The sequence below is a fragment of the Myripristis murdjan genome, chromosome 8 (assembly GCF_902150065.1).
Source record: "Myripristis murdjan chromosome 8, fMyrMur1.1, whole genome shotgun sequence".
In the NCBI taxonomy this organism is placed as follows: domain Eukaryota; kingdom Metazoa; phylum Chordata; class Actinopteri; order Holocentriformes; family Holocentridae; genus Myripristis; species Myripristis murdjan.
The window spans coordinates 35874553-35897967 of NC_043987.1; the positions used below are offsets into that span (position 1 = coordinate 35874553).

The 23415-nt window shown below is 45.7% G+C and overlaps 2 protein-coding genes across 2 annotated transcripts; both read right to left on the reverse strand.

Moving 5' to 3' along the window:
• Positions 1-1090: 1090 nt before the first annotated feature.
• LOC115363506 (protein NLRC3-like) lies at positions 1091-11767 on the reverse strand. The gene is made up of 3 exons (XM_030057764.1): positions 11702-11767; positions 3533-3823; positions 1091-2865 (listed from the first exon to the last, which is right to left on the reverse strand). Exons 2-3 carry the CDS (start codon positions 3804-3806, stop codon positions 1091-1093), a joined length of 2049 nt encoding a protein of 682 aa, XP_029913624.1. The 5' UTR covers positions 3807-3823; positions 11702-11767.
• Positions 11768-19524: 7757 nt separating this feature from the next.
• LOC115363563 (interferon alpha-1-like) lies at positions 19525-21931 on the reverse strand. Its single transcript, XM_030057834.1, has 5 exons — positions 21803-21931; positions 20492-20581; positions 20244-20405; positions 19906-19977; positions 19525-19620 (listed from the first exon to the last, which is right to left on the reverse strand). Exons 1-5 carry the CDS (start codon positions 21929-21931, stop codon positions 19525-19527), a joined length of 549 nt encoding a protein of 182 aa, XP_029913694.1.
• Positions 21932-23415: the final 1484 nt, after the last annotated feature.

A 23415-nucleotide genomic window follows, 5' to 3' on the forward strand; every position in this document is an offset into this window, starting at 1 on the left:
GTATTTTTAGCTCTCAACAACAGAACATTTTACAGTCATCCTACTGACAGAACCTCTACACGAGGTTTCACCTCCTTATTAGAGGTTAAACTGCCCTGGTTAGTGATGTGTTCAGTGACATGAAGCTGCATGTAAATCAGGACTGAACTTGTCATGTGTTGATCAGGTTGAGGAATCCTGACCTGAGAGCCTCCAGTCTGCAGTGTGGACTCTCCAGTCCAGCAGAGAGCAGCTTCACTCCTGAATCCTGCAGCTGGTTGTGACTCAGGTCCAGCTCTCTCAGACTAGAGGACTGGGAGCTGAGAACTGAGGCCAGAGCTGCACAGCTTCTCTCTGACAGATTACAGCCACTCAGCCTAAAGAGGATATGGAAAGATTAAGTATTAGGTTTAAAATAAATATATTATATATTTAATTAAATATAAGGTTAAATATTTCTTAAATCTGGGACTTGAGAACTGAAAACAACTCCTTGTAGCAATTTGTTGTGGGCTTGTTGTGATCAAACCACACAAAGCAAAAACATGTTTCTCTACATTTTAGAAACGTATGAGAGATATTTTAGACATTCAACTCAGGGAGGAACAGGACAGAGTTATGTTTTTTACTCAAGTCCACTTGGGCAGGATGCATTTTATGTTTCAGATATGTGGTCTATGTTTTAACCCTGACCACCGATTTAATTTATTAACAGTAACCAAAACATTAACAAGAGGTATTTAAATCAGTTGTTGATTTTGAGAGTTATGTCATGGCTGGGTGTATGACTGTAGATACTGCTTGAAGGTTTTCAGATTTGACCCTTGAGTCCTGACCTGAGAGCCTCCAGTCTGCAGTGTGGACTCTCCAGCCCAGCAGAGAGACGCTTCACTCCTGAATCCTGCAGATCGTTGTGACTCAGGTCCAGCTCTCTCAGACTAGAGGACTGTGAGCTGAGAACTGAGGCCAGAGCTGCACAGCTTCTCTCTGACAGATTACAGCCACTAAGCCTGAGGAGGAATAAAAAAGGAACACCATAACACTGAAGATATTTTTCGCTTGTGTAGAAAACATCATGTTATCTGTTTAATATGTCCGGTTTTCTATGAACTTACACAGATTTCCTGGAGGCTTTGACCTCTGGTAGCAGCCTCAGAAGAGCCTCCTCTGAAGCAGAGTATTTCTTCAAGTCAAACACCTCCAGATCTTCTTCTGATGTCAGTAAGATGAAGACCAGAGCTGACCACTGAGCAGGGGAGAGACTGGCTGTGGAGAGACTTCCTGAACTCAGGTACTGTTGGATCTCCTTCACTAGAGAATGGTCATTCAGCTCATTCAGACAGTGGAACAGGTTGATGCTTCTCTCTGGAGAGGGATTGTCCCTGATCTTCTCTTTGATGTACTGGACTGTTTCCTGATTGGTCTGTGAGCTACTTCCTGTCTGTGTCAGCAGGCCTTGTAGGAGAGTCTGAGTGGCCGGCAGTGAAAGACCCAGGAGGAAGCGCAGGAACAGGTCCAGGTGTCCATTTGGACTCTGTAAGGCCTTGTCCACAGCACTCTGGAGGAGGTGTTTTAGTTGGGAGGTTGATTGTCCTTCTGTCAGCAGATTGACTCCAGAGTTGATGAATGTCAGAAAGACATAAAGAGCCGCCAGAAACTCCTGAAGGCTCAAATGGATGAAGCAGAAAACCTTGTCCTGGTACAGCCCACGCTCCTCTTTAAAGATCTGTGTGAACACTCCTGAGTACACTGAGGCTGCTCTGATATCAATGCCACACTCTACCAGGTCTGCTTCATAGAAGATCAGGTTGCCTTTCTCCAGCTGCTCAAAAGCCAGTTTTCCCAGAGACAGGATCATCTCCCTGGTCTCTGGAGTCCAGTGTGGATCTGTCGCAGCTCTCCCATGATACTTGATGTTCTGCACTTTGAACTGAACCAGCAGGAAGTGGATGTACATCTCAGTCAGGGTCTTGGGCAGGTCTCCTCCCTCACTGGTCTTCAACACGTCCTCCAGAACTGTAGCAGTGATCCAGCAGAAGACTGGGATGTGGCACATGATGTGGAGGCTTCGTGATGTCTTGATGTGGGAGATGATTCTGTTGGCCTGCTCCTCATCTCTGAATCTCTTCCTGAAGTATTCCTCCTTCTGTGGGTCAGTGAAGCCTATCACTTCTGTAAACACATCAACACACTCAGGAGGGATCTGATTGGCTGCTGCAGGTCGTGTGGTTATCCAGAGGTGAGCAGAGGGAAGCAGTTTCCTCTTGATGAGGTTTGTCAGCAGAACGTCCACTGAGGTGGACTCTGTAACATCAGTCAGGATCTGGTTGTTGTTGAAGTCCAGAGGAAGTCGACACTCATCCAGACCGTCAAAGATCAACACAACCTGGAACTGCTCAAACCTGCTGATTCCTGCTTCTTTGGTCTCAGTGAAGAAGTGATGAACAAGTTCCACCAAGCTCAACTTTTTCCCTCTCAGCAGATTCAGCTCTCTGAACGTGAATGGAAATGTGAATTGGACATGCTGGTTGGCTTTGTCTTCAGTCCAGTCCAGAGTGAACTTCTGTGTTAAGACTGTTTTCCCAATGCCAGCCACTCCCTTTGTCATCACTGTTCTGATTGGTCCATCTCTTCCAGGTAAAGGTGTAAAGATGTCCTCACATGTGATAAGTGTTTCTGGTGTGTCTGGTTTCCTGGATGCTGTTTCAATCTGTCTGACCTCATGTTCAGTATTGATCTCTCCACTCCCTCCCTCTGTGATGTACAGCTCTGTGTAGATCTGATTCAGAGGTGTCGACTTTCCTGCTCTTTTGATTCCTTCAAACAAATCCTTAAACTTCTCGTTCAGGTTGAATTTGAGATTTCTCCGGCAGTCAGCAAGAATGGCTGAATAAAGAAATAACAACAGATGATATCAACTAGAGGATGCAGTAGTAAATCTTAATTGCATTGTCTTCTTTTGTGTGACTTCCTTTCAATTTCTGCTGTTCTTGATTATATATAAATTACTTTTGAGATTACGTTTTGGACAACACATGCATTGGTAATGTGAAATAGCCATAATACCTTTGTGGACCGTCCTTAATAAAGCATTGCTATAGTTCATGTGCAGCACTGGAGGTCATTATGGTCCGGACAAGCATTATTGATACTAAAGTTTGGCTGCAACCACTTCACTCACTGACTCCTCTCATGTCTGGAACCTTCCTCTCATCCCTGTGCAATCAGTGTTTCTCAGGCTATTAGACATTTGCCTTGCCAGACTTTCAGGCCTAACAGTGTTTTGTATGTGTAATCTTATTTTGATCAACATATAACCCCACCTATTTATCTTCTGTCTTTTAATCTCCTCCTAGCAGCACATCCACTTTTAAGTCTAATAAACCAGAGACACCTTTAGCCTTTTTTTTTTTTTTTTTTTTTTTTTTAAATATAAATATATTTATATTTACATGGTGCACATTGATGCAGCTTCACCTCTACACAGAGTGAATGATCTGATAATGTGTTAACTTTCTAAGATGTCCCTTTTTCTAACCTTCCCCAGACTTACCTTCTGGACTTGGGCAGTGTGCCAACTGCTGAACGAGGTCATTCTTGTTCATCTTAGTCAAAACCATCTTGGTGACTTCCACAGTGTACTCGCTGTAGGTCTTGACCATTTCGTCCAGCGTGTCCTGCCTGTCTGCCGTCTCCAGTCGGCTCTTTGGGATGGCCGGGAGCTCATTCAGGATGCCGGGTTGCTGCAGGAAACACTTGAATGATTTTAGCTCTTTTTCTCCCAGATCCTCCAGAACTCGGAAGAGCAGCACTACTGGAGTCGCCATCGATGGATCGTTGGTCCCTCAGAGGAAAAACAGAAGAAAGTGAAAATGATCACAAAAGATGCATCGTGATCCCATCACTCAAACCAGCTGCCGAGGATTCTGGGAGATATTTGACCACGTATTATTTGTAATGCGTCCTGATGTGTCCCTGACAAGAGCATAGTGAAGGAAGTGATATACACCCTCAGAAAATAAAGTCTCCTGAGCACTTCAGGGGCAGCTCGTCCCCGGGGCCTCTGAGGGCAGCCTCTGTCCCCTTGACTCACTCAATTCACTGATTCACTGAATTCTGTTGGTGTTTTCAACCAAAATTATTATTTTGATAAAAAATAACTGCACTGCTGAGGACATTCCATACATACAGTTGGGTGGCCTTTGACTGGCGTTGCTTTGCCTGCTACATTTTACATGTCAATCCTTCTAGCTCACTACTGGGTTTACAGGCGCATGTGTGCAAGTAAAAATGTGAATAGGTGGATTTATTTGTTCAGATGCTGCTCGATATGTGCAGTGCACGACATCGTAAATGTAATGTAGGTCATCACAGGTGGCTAACCCCTTAGCTGTTCACAGTTTGGTTTTCAAAATTACACCAATCACTTTCAGGTTATAAAAAATGAGCAAAATATCTGTCTTTTGTCACAAACAAACACCTGAATGTTCTAATTTATTTTGAAGGCTTTGAGAAAACTGCATTCACTTCTCCCATAGATGATTATCTGCATGTCTGGAAATGCCAACAAACCAGCGTTGACTGATGTGGAACACATCAACACACATTCAAGTAAGGTTAAAATCAAGGTCAGCTGGACTTGATAGCAGGTTTTTGAAGACGTTTCGCTTCTCCTCCAGGAAGCTTCTTCAGTTCTGACTGACTGGCAGGGAATCCCAGTTATTGAACCTGTGTGGGGCCAGGACTCAACATTCAGCCTACACCTGAAGAACAAAGGCAGGGTATATGCAGGAATCTTGAAGTTAATTTTAATACCTTTTTAAGACTTTTTCAAGACCTTCTCAATATTTTTTAATACCTCACCGCCACTTCAAGCTGTAACCATTTACATCAGTGATATTTTTAACTAGGGATGGCTCGATACCACTTTTTCACATCCGATACTGATACCGATACTGCAGCCTTGAGGATCGGCCGATACCGATTCCGATCTGATTCTTTTTGTCACTCTAAAAGTTGTTAATAATACGTGGATGTAATTTGCTTGATACTGACATCTAAAAACACCACATTCACTGTACAACAACTATTCTGATCCCCTAAAGAAAGAAGGAAAACATGACAACAACTGAAGTCGTGTAACTGCTGTGGCTTAAACTTAAAGCTCACATCACTTTTTACAGCATTTATAAACACAACAGACCCAGCTGCACCATTCAAATGTTAGAAATAAATTAAAAGTGCAACTTGGTGCAAATTTTGCATTTGAGTTAGTTTTATCAACTCGGAGTAGTTTCACCTGGAGTTAAGCGCGTGCACAAGAGCTATAAGACGAGTCACCGTGGCAACGGGGAAGCGTCAGGCTGCGTTTTTCACCCCAATTGAATTGGAAATCTTAATGCATTCATACAGCGAGTTTGAACATGTTTAAAAAAAAAAAAGTGCAGCAGCGCTGCAGTGGCAAAGGAGAGGGAGACGGCGTGGGAGAACATTGCTGCTCGGGTCAATGCGTAAGTTTAAATGGAGTCCGTTGCAATCAATAGCCTAATATTACAGGGGAAAACTGCTTGAATTACTGCCGGCTTATTAATTTATTTCATTCAGGTGGCGTGAAACGGTGACGCTCAAAAAGATAATTGTCTGGAAATGCTAAAACATCTATGCGCGGTCTTATAACCATCTCCCGACGAATATTTAATTCTCTGTGCAGAAACACTGCACCTTCATCCACGGGATCGCTGTCGAAAGGACATGCCATGTTCGCCACCTAACTACTAATGGACTTCTAATAAAGGCCTACTGACTGTTTTTTATTTTATTTATTTATTTAAAATAACAGACGGCAGAACTAATATGCCACACCAAAACTCGCCTGCTGACTGAATGAATGAGGAAGTTAAATCCCGTGTGTGGCTGAAAGAGGGCGGACACACAGAGAAACTCCAGGTTTCATGAGAAACACCTGGTCCTGACCAGGTTAGTTTCATGGAGTCTGTTACTGCGGTAACTGACCGAGAGCTTAAGTTACCTCCCTCTGTGAAACAGGCTGGAGTTACCCCTCTGTCTCTGCTTTGAGTTCCCTCCCTCTGGGAAACAGGCTGGAGTTACCCCTCTGTCTCTGCTTTGAGTTCCCTCCCTCTGTGAAACGGAAAACTCAGAGTTTCCCTCATTTCAGGGTTAACAGACTCAGAGTTTTCACTAAACCTGCTTTGGGAAACAGACCCCAGATTTGCTGCACCAAAACAAAAACGGTTCGCTTTTCTTTGCACTCGCCTGTAAAAAGTCTCTGTACTCCTTTCCATGATGCTTCTTCAGATGCTTTATTAAGTCCGTTCGTCACGTGACGAAAACACAGGCACATGGCAACCATGGCGACAGCTCGTCTGTGTTACGGCATGTCGCGCAAAGTGAAGTTGAGGATATATGAGATAGCTTGGGCTTATGGATCGGATCGGACGGGTTCTAATAAAAAAAATTTGATACCCGATCCAATCATTTTGGCCTGGATCGGACCCGATATCGATCCAGTGGATCGGATCGGACCATCCCTATTTTTAACTTCACAGTTTTAGTTTGTGATAAAGACTATAGACCACTGATACAACATAGTGTACTTTGTGCTTCTGAATTTCCACCCGCCCGCTCACCCTGGCGCTCTCAGAGACAATTTACGAACGCACCCACAATAGCCTAGTTTTTTTATGTACCTGTTCATCTTTGTTTTTTAATAAAAATGAATAAATTCACACACTTTTACGATGTTTTTGGGACTCAAACTCTTGGACAGCTAATTCAGAAAAAATACTTTCAAAATTTAAGACTTTATAAAGTCGTGATAAGACTTTTTAATACTTTTTAAGGGTCTTAATTTTCCCAAAATTGATTTATCACCTTTTAATACTTTTCAAGACCCCGCGGATACCCTGAAAGGACACACCTTTGAGGACCACAGTGTCCATATTGTGGACGGGGAGGACAGCTGGTTTGAAAGAGGAGTGAAAGAGGCGATCTGTGTCAAAGCAGAGAAACCATCAGTCAACAGAGGAGGAGGCCTCCGACACCACCTGTCCTCCATCTACAACGCTGTCCTCTCATCCCTTCCCAGGAGATTGAACCACCACTCACACCTGACCTCATGTGACAACGGTTGATCACACCTGGCACCAGGTGACTCCAACCACTCTCAGTGATGATGGTTAACACCCAGCAGCTCCTATGTTAGTGGTATCAATGCCCCTGACAGTGACCCCACACAGGTTAAATACCTGGGATTCCCTGCCAGTCAGTCAGAACTGAAGAAGCTTCTTGGAGGAAAGAAACATTTTCTGAAATCTATCAAGTCCAGTCGACTTTGCTCTAACCCTACCTGCATGTAAAATATTATATAACAGCTACAATAACTGGTCAGAGTGTTTTGCTTTCTTGGTGGATCAACGGGAAAATAAATGAACTCAAGTCAACTTTCTCCAAGCTGTCAGACTGGTTCTGTAACTTATTTTGCATATTTCATCGATGAGGAGCTCAGATTACAGCTCACCTGACGCAGACTTTGGTCAGCAGTAAAACACACAGGTAAAACATTTCAGACAAAGATGGTTTTGCCCTCAGTCAACATTAAATATCATGACATGATGAATATTTAGATGCTGAAACACGTTAACCCCGTTTTGAAAGCCTTTCCACATGTGCTGGTCCCAGTGTGCTCTCCAGTCCTCCAGCTCTGAAACACAATGTAGGAGCCTGTTCATCAAACATCTCTAATGATCCCTGGTCTATCCTTACCTGCTGAGTCAAAATCCAAGAGACTTTCAGCTTCACCTGGAGAGGAAACCCAGAGAGAGAAGACGCTGCTGCTTCTGCTGCCACACTGCTGAGTGTGTGTGTGTGTGTGTGTGTGTGTGTGTGTGTGTTTGGTTGGTATAACCCAAGAGGAAGTGATGAGTTTTTTTTTCTAAGCCTTGTAGTGTGGCACACACTACAAGCCATAACCTGAAGAGGATTCTTCCAGTTAAGCTGCGCCCTAACATGGAATGCAATTCTCTATTGAAATGAACAGCAACAGCGCCCTCTGCTGACAGAAAGGCAGCACTGCAGAAAAAAATAATAATAGTTCACTGTGAGATGAAAGATTTGTGAAGGTTTTAGAGTTTTTGAGTGAGTGTGTGTCCTTGCTGCTCGTCAACGTTCCGTTTGGTTTTGGTTGATCTAACCCAAGAGGAAGGGATGGGTTTTTTGTCCAAGCCATTGAAAACACGGAAATGAAATGATTTCCTTCTGCATTCAGTTGAAGTTGAAAGTGAATGTGCGGGTTGGCACACACACACAGCCCCCTGCTGGCCAGATGTTAGAACTACAAGCCATAACCTGAAGAGGATTCTTCCAGTTCAGCAGCGCCCTGTCATGGAATGCAGTTCTCTATTGAATTGAACAGCAACAGCGCCCTCTGCTGACAGAAAGGCGGGACTGCAGAATAAACAACAATAATAGTTCATTGTGAGATGAAAGATTTGTGAAGGTTATATTGGTTGAAATGTTAATTCACAGCCAGTAGAGCAGGATGATGTCACTGTGTCAGATGTTCTGTTTTACAGGAAGTAGAGGTCACGTGAGGTCATTTCATGGGGACTTACAGCACCCCAACGTACTCCTAGGGGACGCATACCCCCATTTGAGAACCACTGGTGTCATGAACCAAAAACAGTGACGTGCAAAATAAAGAAAATGAGCTCATCACGGAATCAGAGGCAGGCGACGCCACACCAACCTGTGTGTGTGTGTGTGCGTGTGTGTGCGTGTGTGTGTGTGTGTGTGTGTGTGTGTGTGAGACCATCAGCTGATCTCCTCTGGCCCGGCCACACACTCCCATTGTTCACACCCACTGCCAATCAAACTTCTCTGCGATGCTATTGGCAACCTCAGACAGTGTGTGCGCTGGGTGTGCGTTGCCTGGGCAGCCGGAGCGCGCGGTGTGTTTGTTGTCCGACAGGCAGAGGTGTCAGAGCACGAGGCCCCGCCCACCGCGGGAGCCCCGGTGCAGATAATAATAATAATAATAATACATTTTATTTGGAGGCGCCTTTCATGTCACCCAAGGTCACCTTACAGAAGATAAAAGCATAAAAGAGTCGAAAACATAGCATAGAAGAGTCAGTAACATAAATTAGGACAAGACAAAGCAGCATAAAGCAGGAGAAGAGCACAGTGTCCAGTTAGAGTGAGTGTGCCAGTCTGAACAGGTGAGTTTTGAGGTGGGTTTTAAATGTGGTGATGGAGTCAGACAGTCTTATATGTGGAGGAAGAGAGTTCCAGAGCCTGGGTGCTGAGCAGCTGAAGGCTCGGGCACCCACGGTGCTGAGGCGTGACGTGGGGATGGTTAAGAGAGGAAGAGTGGAGGTGCGGGAGGGAGTGTATTCATGAAGGAGGTCGTGGAGGTAAGTTGGGGCTAGGTTATGGAGAGCTTTAAAGGTGAGGAGGAGGTTTTTGTACTGGATGCGGTATTGTACAGGGAGCCAGTGAAGTTGGATGAGAACAGGGGTGATGTGGTCAGATGATTTGGTGCGGGTGATGATCCGGGCAGCCGAGTCCTGAATCATTTGCAGTTTATTGATGAGTTTGGTGGGGAGTGCGGTGAGGAGGGCGTTGCAGTAGTCGATGCGGGATGTGACGAATGAGTGAACCAGGATTTCAGTGCTGGATTGGGACAGAGATGGGCGGAGCCTGGAGATGTTGAGGAGGTGAAAGAAAGCAGTCCGGGTAACATTTTGAATATGGGGTGCAAATGAGAGGGTGCTGTCCAGAATGATGCTGAGGCTCTTGACTTGGAGGGCAAAGGGTACAGGGAATCCATCAATGATGATGTGTGGAACTGGGGTAAGTTGGGTTTTGGTGAGGGTAGATTTGGAGCCGATGAGTAGGGCCTCGGTTTTATCGCCGTTCAGCTTGAGGAAGTTCCTGCTCATCCAGCTCCGGATGTCATCGAGGCAGGTGATGAGGGAGGTGGGGGGGATGGCAGTGTTGGGTTTGGAGGAGATGTAGACCTGTGTGTCGTCAGCGTAAAAGTGAAAATGGACTCCATGGTGACGGAGCAGAGAGCCAAGGGGGAGGAGGTAAATGATGAAGAGAAGTGGGCCCAGAACTGACCCCTGGGGGACACCCAGTGAAACACCAGAACTCCCAGACTTGTGGTTCCTAAGTTGAACAAATTGTTGGCGGTCACTGAGGTATGATGTGAACCATGAGAGTGCAGCACCAGTGATCCCAATGTCAGCCAGACGGTGTAGGAGCAGTGGGTGGGAGATGGTATCAAATGCTGCAGTGAGATCGAGGAGGATGAGAATGGTTAGTAGTTCTGAGTCAGCTGCATGGAGGAGGTCGTTGGTAATTTTGACCAAGGCTGTTTCTGTGCTGTGTTTAGGACGGAAGCCGGATTGGAACGGTTCATGGAGCAGACCTCCGGAAGCAGAGCTGACAGCACACCGAGCACACAGCCGCTCCACCCGTTCTGTCCCGTGGGTTTGTTTACTTGTTTACTTGTTTACTCGGCTTGTTGTTGTGTTGCACAGCTGGAGCAGTTTACGACATGTCGTGGAACAGTGGAGAGACAGACAGGAGAGAGGAAGCCAGCCCACGTGGAGACACACACATACACACACACACACACACACAAACACTGTTTACCTGGCTGACTTGCTGTCTGTGATGGGTTTGAGTCCAGGCTGCAGGCAGGGAAAATGAACACTGCCACGCCGCCTTCACTGCCACGCCGCCTTCGCTGTCACGCCGCCTGCACTGTCACACCGCCTTCGCTGTCACGCTGCCTTCACTGCCACGCTGCTCTAATGTCACGCTGCCTTCACTGCCACTTCACAGCCCTCCCAGGGCCCATAGAAATGAATTGTAGGGTCAAAAATGTGAAAAAAAAAAAAAAAAAAAATCTCATCATGTAAGTCTATGAGAGCGTCTGGGGTGATTTTCAGTCGGACTGAGATCGCCCCAAGGGAAGCCCAGTCTGTGGACACTTTCAAAACAGGACTCAAAACTTTTTTGTTCAGGCAGGCGTTTTTCAGCTGACCTTAGTTGAATTTTCATCCTGTGCTCTTCCTCTTCCTTCCTTTTAGCTGTTCTCTCCTTGTTGATGATTTTTTACTGTTTTACTGCTCGCTGTGTTTTTGTTGCTATTTTAGGTTTTTGTAGCACTTTGAGATTCTTTTATGAAAAGAGCTTTACAAATAAAATTTATTATTATTATTATTATTATTATTAAGGGGGCGGGGCAGCTGGTTGGACATTCAGGTTGCTGATGTCACAGCGATATTCGGGCTGCTGATTGGACAATAATATTAAGACCTAGATCAGCAGAATAAACTTTTTTCTCTCTTTTTTCGTTTGGCTTTAGGAGGGAGATGCACTATCGCCCTCTATGGGCCAGCTGCCCCTGCCATGGGGCATGGTAATAATAATATAATAATAATATATATTAACATGGCACCACCTCTGAATATTGTTTTCCTCATTTATTCGCCGTTTGGAAACTGCCGCTGGTTACCTGAAGCAGCTAGAGCTGTTTAGCAGCCCATCACCTTATTTTCAGGTTTCAAAATACCTAAGTTTCGGTATACCTTGCAACACTAATTGAAACACATTGAAACGCACTGAAAAGCATTGAAATGACACTTGAAAGGCTCCGGCAGCAGCACAGCCGTGTGAGAGCGGCTCCACTCACCGGGTGTGTCTCTCCGCAGCCGAGAGGCTCCTGCTGCTGCTGCTCCGCTCCAACACAGATCACCGCCCGGACTCACTGTGGGACCCGGACTCACTGCGGGACCCGGCCTCACTGCGGGACCCGGACTCACTGCGGGACCCGGACTCACTGCGGGACCCGGACTCACTGCGGGACCCGGCCTCACTGCGGGACCCGGACTCACTGCGGGACCCGGACTCACTGCGGGACCCGGCCACAGGCTCCGGCCGCCCGTTCACTTAGACAGTCCGTTAGAGTTACAGACAGTCCGTTAGAGTTACAGACAGTCCGTTAGAGTTACAGACAGTCCGTTAGAGTTACAGTCAGTTGCTGTCAGTTGGCGCTGTGCTGCGGCGGTGACTCTCAGCTGAACTTCCTTCCTGGTTAACCGCCGTGCTCCTCAAACAGCGCGCTCACGACACCAGCTTCATGCACGCGCATCCGTGCAGCAGATACAGAGGTGAGGACAGTGAGCCAGGCTGTGCTCCAGGTGTGCACAGGTGCTGTCAGTCATTACCAGCAATGCATCACACGAACAGACCTTTGACCACATCGTCCCACCAGCATGTATTGTAAGCCAGGGGTTCTCAAACTTTTTTGGCCCAGGGACCACCTGGAGGGGTCAAAATTTTCCAGGGACCCCCTGACACTCGCAACACTGATAAGCATAATACTTATATCTACATTTGTACTCTCTGATGCCGTGAAACTTTTTAATCAAAATTATTCAGACCTGTTTTACAGTCATAAATAGAAATATTACAATTTGAATCATGCTAATACAATTACCTTTAAACAGAATAGCTTTATTCAAATTGCTCTTGTACAAAACTTGACAGCACACTTTTCAAGTAACAGCTGATCTTAAATATTTTCAGAAAAAGAACAGTAGCAAGACTTGCTTCAGAAAATGAGCAGCAGCATGACTGGTATAGTCCTAATAAAAACAGACATGTAAAATTACCAGTCTAATAGTGACTTTCAGTAAGTGCTTCAGCTTTATTTAATAAACTTATTGTCCTTTCTCAAATCCTTGGCACGTTGGCATAAAGCTCTCAACAAATCTTAAATAAACACTGTCACAGAACACATCAGTAATGAGGCCTATGTCTTCAAAAAATTGTCAGTCTTAAACACATTTCAATTTGAATCATGTTAATAGGATACCACTTATTAACAGGTTACATTTGTACAAAACACACTTCAAGTAATGCATCTTGAAAGCTTTCAAAAAATGAACTGTAGCAAGACTGACATAGTCAGAATAAACACATTTAAATGCTACATTTAAACCTTACTTTCAAGTAAATAGTAAGTGCTTCAACTTTTTTAATAAACGTGTGTGTGTGTGTGTGTGTGTGTGTGTGTATGAACTTTGGCTTGGCTGACATTGGAGCATATACAGCACACACAGCTACACATGGAATGAAGAAACAAATGCCATACAATGCAAAAGGGCAATGCTTGAGCAAACTACATGTACCACTCAACATACATGTATTATTTTATGCTTGTTATTTTACTTCTAATGCACTTCAGGGTCTCTGTTTGAGCCTTTGAAGTAGAAACCAAAGAACCATTAACTATTGTGTTATTAATGACTGGATTGTTTTATTAAGGTGCACTGAAATCTGTGTTAACTGACTGCTATTGAAATTGATTACTGGAAGTACTGACAGAGCAAAAGAAGCAGATTTTATTTGTGGAAGATTTAACTGTTTTTGTTGTAGTGATGCAAAATGATCAAGAAAAAATTTTACTCACAGGTATTACAGCCAAATATCAACATTGAGTGTTTGTGCAGCTTTATCAAGTCTCTGTGTAATGAAGGTGTGGATGTTTGTAATGTTTGTGTTGGGTGAATAAAGGGGCAGTGATGTGCAGCTTTCAAGGCAGCTCACTGTGCCACATGCTTTCTGCACATTATCTGGTATCTGGTGTGAGTGAGACAGAAAGAGAGAGAGAGAGAGAGAGAGAGAGAGAGAGAGAGAGAAAGAGAGAGAGATTTGGTTCTTATTGAAGTCACTGGCAGCTTTATAACAGAAGCTATCGTAACAGTATTACAGAACTGATCCCATTTTAAGTGGAACATTTGCATTAAGCTTGTTAGCTTGGTCAACTCACCACTAACTTAATGAGAAGGATGAGCTTGTTTCTCATTACACAGTTTGTCCAGTCTTGGACTGATGGATGACAGGCAGACTCTAAGATCGTTTTCCACATGCAAACGAGCCCTGTACTTTGTCTTTATTGCAGTCATGGTGGAGAATGATGACTGGCAGAGGTAGGTGGTGGGAAAGGGGAGCAATATCCGCATGGCCTCAGTAGTGAGCTCAGGATACTCATGTGAGAGGGAGGCCCAAAAGTCCTCATGAGCCAGTTGTCTGAATCTGACCTTCAATGTCCCATCACAGGACAACTCCAACAGCTCCTCTTCTGCCTTACCAGTGAGGTCACTTGTTGCACCTTCAAGATACAAGAAATGTATTGTAATATGTACAGTAAAAACAGCTAGTGTTCACAATGAAATTCTTACTTTGCCTTCCACTGTGCACACCTAAAATAAATTAAATTGATTACCAGTTAAAAATCTAAATATAAAAAGCAGAAATAGACAAACAGAAATGCACAAATAGAACAAGTTAGCAGGACCTCCTACCTAGGAATAAAAGTAAATGTGTGTGAGTTTATGTTCATGTGTGTGTATGTATATGTGAGCAAATATGTACCTGGAGCAAACGGATCCCGCACCCAGTCCCAGGCAGCGGTGTTCACATCAGTGAAGTATGAGCTGAAGTGCTCACTCAGCGCAGTGAGATGAGAGGTGACTACCTTTCTCACTATATCCACAGTCTCCACAGACACTTCTTTTTCGCAGATAAACTCTGTCAGTTGGGGGAACATGTCTGTTATTCCGTCTTGTATGCGTCTGCTCCATAGCTGTGTTTTCTTCATGAAGGCGAGGATTTTATCGCTGACCTCGAGGATGGATGCATAGCCCCCTTGGATAGAGAGGTTAAGGTCGTTGAGCAAGTTGAAAACGTCGGCAAGGTAGGCCAATTTGGCAACACACTCCGGGTTGGAGAAAAACTCTGCGATGTCAGGTTTGTGTTCTCTCATGAACTCTGACATCTCATTGCGCAGTTCACAAACCCGCTGCAAAACTTTTCCACGAGAGAGCCATCGCACTTCCGAGTGAAACAGCAGTGTGTCATGATCAGCACCCATCTCCTTACAAAGCTTTGCAAACAAACGCGTCTGCAGTGCCCTTGACTTCACAAAATTAACCGCAGTCACAACTGTGTTCAAAACTGAGTGAAGGTCTGGTTCCATATCTTTGGATGCGAGCGCCTGTCGGTGAAGCATACAGTGCGTAGCAATAACTTTAGGGTTGACAGCCTTTATGCGTGCGATAACCCCCTTATTTCTACCTGTCATCGCCGCAGCACCGTCCGTACAAACGGCGACACATTTTTCCCAACTCAGCCCCGCTTCAGTCATGAAAGCATCCAAGATTCCAAAGATTTCCTCACCCGTTGTCCTCCCTAGCACCTCCTTGCAAAACAGAAAATCCTCCAAAATCTTCCTTTCCCATGGATAGCGAACCAAAACGATCAACTCAGCCGCGCAGGCAATGTCTGTTGCTTCATCCAATTGAATGGAAAACTGCGGACAGGGACGCAATCTATCCAGTAGCTGTGACTGAATGTCATCGGAGAGATCTTCAACTCTCCTCTTCACTGTGTCGTTGGAGAGAGGCACAGCTTTCACTTTATTACCAAACTCCTTTCCAAACATGTTTTCACATATTATCTCTGCAGATGGAATTATGAGGTCTTCCCCAATGGTGTGTGGCTTCTTGGCCTTAGCTATTTGTTGAGAGAGCAGATAGGATATTTTCTGTGCGTTATTTGAAATTGTGGAAATGTTCACCATAGTCGTTTTCTGGCGAGTGTATTCCTCGCTCTTGCGAAGAAAAAAGTCTTTTGTTTTGTTTTTATACTCCGGGTGCCGAGTTTGCAGATGCCGCTTTAGTTTAGCGGGCTTCAAAGTTTCATTTGCTAACATCTGAAGACATAAAACGCATTTTGGTCTGCCTTGGCTGTTCTCAATAAAACCAAATTTGATGTAACTGTCATTATATTTTCTGAGCTTAGATCGTTTGGCAGGGGGATTCTCAACACACGATGAAGTGGAAGGGGACACAAATTTGTCCATGCTTGTCGTCGCGAGCATTAGCACATAGCCTCATCTTACCAGTAGGGGTGCTCTGAGTGTTTGTTGTTGCTGTTACTTGTTAAGCCCTGTGAGCGCCTGTGAGGTGTCATACCAGATTGCCTGATGTGTAATCACATAAGTAAGCTCCCCAAATCAATCATGGGAGACACTTTGAGAACCATGGTTGTAAGCAGATGCTTATAATACAATACAGTTCATGTTTTGAACTTTGACCTTTGACCTGTGAAGTCCCCAGACAGTTCTAGAATCTTCTCTGCTTTTTTTAAATTCTTTTTTTATATGCAGTTAACGCCAATAGTTTCAGAAATAATAAGAAGTAGTATTGATATTTTTTATTTGCAGATATCTCATTTTAGTCAGTGGCTGTGCAAATACATACATGAAAAGTTTTCCTGCTGCAATTTGTATTTTATTTGTTCAGTCAGACATGATTTGACTAAAGTAGAAAAACAGGGGACGTTCATGTTTGTGGTGAACGGTGAACTGAACATGTCTGTTTGCAACTAATGAACATGAATGTAGGCCAGAAACTCTCACACTGTTTTACAGAAGCCGAGAGAGGACGCTCGCTGGCGCCCCCTATGGAGGCCACCATCACTGTCTGGATAATGAGCTCCAGACCGCAGAGAAACCTGCAGCACTGACCTCAGAGCTGCTGTTTGCTGCTCAGTCACTTTCAGCCTCAAGACAGCAACGCATTTTCAGAGCAACAGGCCCATGGAGCTCAGAGGGACACAAGACACTCTGCTGTTTCCACAAGGGGGCGCTGCACAGGGACATGACACCTGAGCCACGCTCAGCTTTGCTCCAGGTGGAAGCCTGTACCTCACCCTAACCCTAACTGAGCTGCTTCTTGCACAACACTGCCCCCCACTGTCCACTGTTGAAGTGACACCTACAGCCTTGATACAATGAGCCTTACACACTGCACACACACTGCACACACACACTGCACACACACACTGTACACACACTGCACACACACTGCACACACACTGCACACACACACTGCACACACACTGCACACAGTCACTGCACACACACTGCACTCTCACTGCACACACACACTGCACACACACTGCACACACACTGCACACACACTGCACACACACACTGCACACAGTCACTGCACACACACACTGCACACTCACTGCACACACACACTGCACACACACTGCACACACACACTGTACACACACTGCACACACACACACACACTGCACACACACTGCACACTCACTGCACACACACTGCACACACACTGCACACACACACTGCACACACACTGCACACACACACACACACTGCACACACACTGCACACTCACTGCACACACACACTGTACACACACTGCACACACACACACACTGCACACACACTGCACACACACTGCACACACACACTGTACACACACTGCACACACACTGCACACTCACTGCACACACACACTGTACACACACTGCACACACACACTGGACACTCACTGCACACACACACTGCACACACACTGCACACACACTGCACACACACTGCACACACACACTGCACACACACTGCACACACACTGCACACACACACTGCACACACTCACTGCACACACACACTGTACACACACTGCACACACACACTGGACACTCACTGCACACACACACTGCACACACTCACTGCACACACACACTGCACACACACACTGCACACACACTGGACACTCACTGCACACACACACTGCACACACTCACTGCACACACACACTGCACACACACTGCACACACACACTGCACACACACTGGTCCACCTGCAGGAGTTTCCCAGAGTTCCATCCTGAACCCAGACGCTTTCTGCCAGATGTTGGAGTGTCTGTGGGAGTTTCTGCCAGATGTTGGAGTGTGTGTGTGGGAGTTTCTGCCAGATGTTGGAGTGTGTCTGTGGGTGTTTCTGCCAGATGTTGGAGTGTCTGTGGGAGTTTCTGCCAGATGTTGGAGTGTCTGTGGGAGTTTCTGCCAGATGTTGGAGTGTCTATGGGAGTTTCTGCCAGATGTTGGAGTGTGTCTGTGGGAGTTTCTGCCAGATGTTGGAGTGTCTGTGGGAGTTTCTGCCAGATGTTGGAGTGTGTCTGTGGGTGTTTCTGCCAGATGTTGGAGTGTGTCTGTGGGTGTTTCTGCCAGATGTTGGAGTGTGTCTGTGGGTGTTTCTGCCAGATGTTGGAGTGTCTGTGGGAGTTTCTGCCAGATGTTGGAGTGTGTGTCTGGGAGTTTCTGCCAGATGTTGGAGTGTCTGTGGGAGTTTCTGCCAGATGTTGGAGTGTCTGTGGGAGTTTCTGCCAGATGTTGGAGTGTCTGTGGGAGTTTCTGCCAGATGTTGGAGTGTGTCTGTGGGTGTTTCTGCCAGATGTTGGAGTGTGTTTGTGGGAGCCTCAGGCCTTCATGGAGCTGCTGTGCGTCCGCTTGGCGCTCTGACTGACCGGCTCATGTTCTGCTCGTGGTCACAAAGTGACTTCCTTAAAGGTATCATTTCATTATGTTTTAATAAATTAAATAAATTGTTACATTAAAAAACAACAACAACCAAAAAGTATAATTGCTTTGGCCTCGTTTTAGTCTCACCCTTTTGGAACAAAGTGCAGAGGAGCAGACTGGAAACTGGAGAAATTTCTGTGTTTTGGCTGCATGTTAGTTTTCATCATCAGACACACAAACTGTCATTTTTCATGTAAATCACCTCAGCAATATCTCCTCACAGGTTCAAAGCCTCTGTTACAGTGCAGATCAACAAACAACACCTGAATTCAGATGTTCAGTAGAAAAAATAATTTATTCATTTTCTGTTGAGTAAAATACAGTTTGGAAATATGGGAGATAAAAAAATAACTTTAATGCTGCCAATAAATATCAGTGAATAGATCAGTTACAATATACAGATCAAACACCTGCCAATTATAAATATAATAAATAAATAAATATGAATGTAAATAGAAACCTATTCAATATTTTAAATAAATAAGAAAAAATAAATAAATAGAAAAATAAACTCTGCCACTTAAATTCTGTCAATTAAAATCAATAAATAGATAAAAACATGTTCCATAATAGTTCCAAGTATAAAGTGTGTGTGCATGTGTGTGTGTGTGTGTGTGTGTGTGTGTGTTTAGGCAGTGTGTGTGTGTGTGTGTGTGTGTGTGTGTGTGTGTGTGTGTGTGTGTGTTCAGACAGTGTGTGTGTGTGTGTGTGTGTGTGTGTGTGTGTGTGTGTGTGTGTTCAGGCAGTGTATGTGTGTGTGTGTGTGTGTGTGTGTGTGTGTGTTCAGGCAGTGTATGTGTGTGTGTGTGTGTGTGTGTGTGTGTGTGTGTGTGTGTGTATGTTCGGGCAGCAGTGTGTGTGTGTGTGTTCAGGCAGTGTGTGTGTGTGTGTGTGTGTGTGTGTGTGTATGTTCGGGCAGTGTCTGTGTGTGTGTGTGTGTGTGTGTGTGTCCAGACAGTGTGTGTGTGTGTGTGTGTGTGTGTGTGTGTGTGTGTGTGTGTGTGTATGTTCGGGCAGCAGTGTGTGTGTGTGTGTTCAGGTGCTCTGGCTTCAGGAGAAGCAGCTCAGGTGATGCTGCTGCAGGCCGGAGCGCAGAGCCAGCAGCAGATCCCTCCGCAGCAACAGCCAACCACAGCCAGCGCTGCCCTGCCAGAGGACACACCCCCCACCCCCATTGGTTAGTGCACTGACCAGTGCTTCCAGGTGTGCAGGTGTGTGTACAGGTGTGTGTACAGTGTGTGTGTACAGTGTGTGTACAGGTGTGTGTACAGTGTGTGTACAGTGTGTGTACAGGTGTGTGTACAGTGTGTGTACAGTGTGTGTGTACAGTGTGTGTACAGGTGTGTGTACAGTGTGTGTACAGTGTGTGTACAGTGTGTGTGTACAGGTGTGTGTACAGGTGTGTGTACAGTGTGTGTACAGTGTGTGTACCTGCTGCTGCAGGACGGAGGTCAGGTTGCTGAAGTAGGAAGACAAAACCTCTGAGCCGTTCACCCTGGACAGCTACACAGAGAGAGAGAGAGAGAGAGAGAGAGAGAGAGAGAGAGAGAGAGAGAGAGAGAGAGACTGACTGATTGACTGATTGATTGATTGACTGACTGATTGATTTATTGATTGACTGATTGATTGACTGACTGATTGATTTATTGATTGACTGATTGATTGATTGATTGGCTGATTGATTGATTGATTGATTGGCTGATTGATTGATTGATTGACTGATTGATTGACTGATTGATTGACTGACTGATTGATTGATTGGTACTCACACAGCTCCCGTCCTCCACCAGGCGGTACAGAAGGTTCTGGAAGTTGTCCAGTTTCTGGGAGTCCCAGGAAACCCCGCCCTCACCAACAGGAACTTCATTGTCCTCAAACACTTGCCCCGCCCCCTTCAGGGTCTCGTAGACGACCCATAATGTCCGGCGGCACTGCGGGGACCAATCAGAGTGAGATGTGAGTCACGTGTCATGAGGAAAGCTTCATGCTGTCAGTAACAATGTGAGAGCGCTCGAACCTGAGGCCGGCCGGACCCGGCGGGGAGGGCGGAGCTCGGGAAGGAAACCACAGAGTTGTACTGCAGGCAGTGGACTGGCAGCGGCCCCCCCTGCAGGCCACACAGGGAACAGCAGACAGAGGAACGTTTGTCATCAAGATGGAACTCTACTTCAGGAACTCTACTCTGAGAACTCTACTTCAGGAACTCTACTCTGAGAACTCTACTTCAGGAACTCTACTCTGAGAACTCTACTCTGAGAACTCTACTTCAGGAACTCTACTCTGAGAACTCTACTCTGAGAACTCTACTTCAGGAACTCTACTCTGAGAACTCTACTCTGAGAACTCTACTCTGAGAACTCTACTTCAGGAACTCTACTTCAGGAACTCTACTCTGAGAACTCTACTTCAGGAACTCTACTCTGAGAACTCTACTTCAGGAACTCTACTCTGAGAACTCTACTCTGAGAACTCTACTCTGAGAACTCTACTTCAGGAACTCTACTCTGAGAACTCTACTCTGAGAACTCTACTCTGAGAACTCTACTTCAGGAACTCTACTCTGAGAACTCTACTCTGAGAACTCTACTCTGAGAACTCTACTTCAGGAACTCTACTTCAGGAACTCTACTCTGAGAACTCTACTCTGAGAACTCTACTTCAGGAACTCTACTTCAGGAACTCTACTCTGAGAACTCTACTTCAGGAACTCTACTCTAAGAACTCTACTCTGAGAACTCTACTTCAGGAACTCTACTCTGAGAACTCTACTTCAGGAAATCTACTCTGAGAACTCTACTCTGAGAACTCTACTTCAGGAACTCTACTCTGAGAACTCTACTTCAGGAACTCTACTCTGAGAACTCTACTTCAGGAAATCTACTCTGAGAACTCTACTCTGAGAACTCTACTTCAGGAACTCTACTCTGAGAACTCTACTTCAGGAACTCTACTTCAGGAACTCTACTTCAGGAACTCTACTCTGAGAACTCTACTTCAGGAACTCTACTCTGAGAACTCTACCTCAGGAACTCTACTCTGAGAACTCTACTCTGAGAACTCTACTTCAGGAACTCTACTCTGAGAATTCTACTCTGAGAACTCTACTTAAGGAAATCTACTCTGAGAACTCTACTTCAGGAACTCTACTCTGAGAACTCTACTCTGTGAACTCAACTTCAGGAACTCTACTCTGAGATCTCCAAGTTGGGTCAAAACGTTCCACCGCCGACGTCATCACATCAGACCTACTAGCAGCTGCCCCCAGTGCAAGACTGGTCGTCATGGTAACCTTCCCTGGAGAAATAAAGGTCAGAGGTCAGGGTCCTACCAGGTCTCTCAGCAGGTCGTGGGCCTCCTGGACCACGTTGCCTCGGAGCTCGCAGGTCGGCATGGCAACCGCCCTCAGCAGCAGGCTGAGCAGCTGGAGGAGGAGGAGGCTGGAGGCCGACGGAGACATGGCTCAGCTTCTGGGTCTAGTCCTGGGTCTGGTTCTGGAGCCTCTGGGCCTGTTTCTGGGTCTGGATCTGGAGCCTCTGGGCCTGTTTCTGGGTCTGGATCTGGAGGCTCTGGATCTGGTTCTGGGTCTGGATCTGGAGGCTCTGGATCTGGTTCTGGTTCTGGATCCGGTTCTAGATATGGTTCTGCTGGTTCTGGGTCTGGTTCAGATTCTGGTTATTCTGGATCTGGTCCTGGATCTGGCGCAGGAGGCTCTGGTTCAGGTTGTTGGTGTGGTTCACCTGCTTCTGTGTCGGGTTCAGGTTCTGGATGTGGTTGAGGTTCTGGTTGAGGTTCTGGATGTGGTTGAGGTTCTGGTTGAAGTTCTGGATGTGATTGAGGTTCTGGTCGAGGTTAGGGTTGAGGTTCTGGTCGAGGTTCTGGATGCGGTTGAAGTTGTGGTTGAGGTTCTGGTTGAGGTTCCTCTGGGTGTTCTGCAGACTGTCTGAGGCGGAGGTTTAAATAAGGCTTCATCCTGGACGCACAGAAAGTGAAACTCTGACATCAAACCCATGTTGGCACCTCAAACCGCAACGGGCCCGGAGTTCCCTTTTCAGCCAAGATATGTGTGTGATTATATCAATCTGTCTATCTGTCTCTCTCTCTCTCTCTCTCTCTCTCTCTCTCTCTATATATATATATATATACATAGAGAGAGAGATAGACAGATAGACAGATAGACAGATTGATATTTAAGTTTTACAAAACAGTTTTACGGCCTGTAAAAGTCGTCCCCTGTTGAAAATCTGACTTTGTGTCAGGATTTTCAGTTCCAGGAAACCAAAGAAGAAAACCTGTCATCATTTTTGTTTGTTTGTTTGTTTGTTTGCTTGTTTGTTTTTGTCACTTGTCTTTTTCTGTTTGTCATGTCATCAAATTTCCAAACTGACCAGTGAGGAAGGAAATCCCTTTCCCACCCCCCCACCACACACACACACACTTTCAGTCTCTGTTTCTCTTTCCTGTCCTGACACACACACACACACACTCTCATGTCTGCAGCTGAGTCTACTTCCGCTCTCTCTCCATTCACTGTTTACCTCGCTCAGCCATCTCTCTCTCTCTCTCTCTCTCTCTCTCTCTCTCTCTCTCTCCCCTCTCTCTCTCTCTCTCTCAGTTTCTGGAGAGCTGGACTCTGAGGGGCCCCTGAGGGTCTCGGCGTCGCCCTGTGTCGCCTGCGGGGGTCCCCGAGGGTCTTCCAGAGGGTCGAGGCTGCTGACAGAAACAGAAAGTCACCCGTTCATCTGCTCTGGCGGTTCACTCATTCATACGTGGTTTCCCCAGATTTTTTTTTTTTTTTTTTTCATTTTCCAGTTTTCTAGTCCAACAAATTCACATTACAGACCAACGCTGGACACGACGCTCAGGGTTAAAGAGCCAGACGCTGCAATCAGTCAAACTTCATTCATGGACATGTCAGATTCTCTCCATGGACGTGCACGTGCC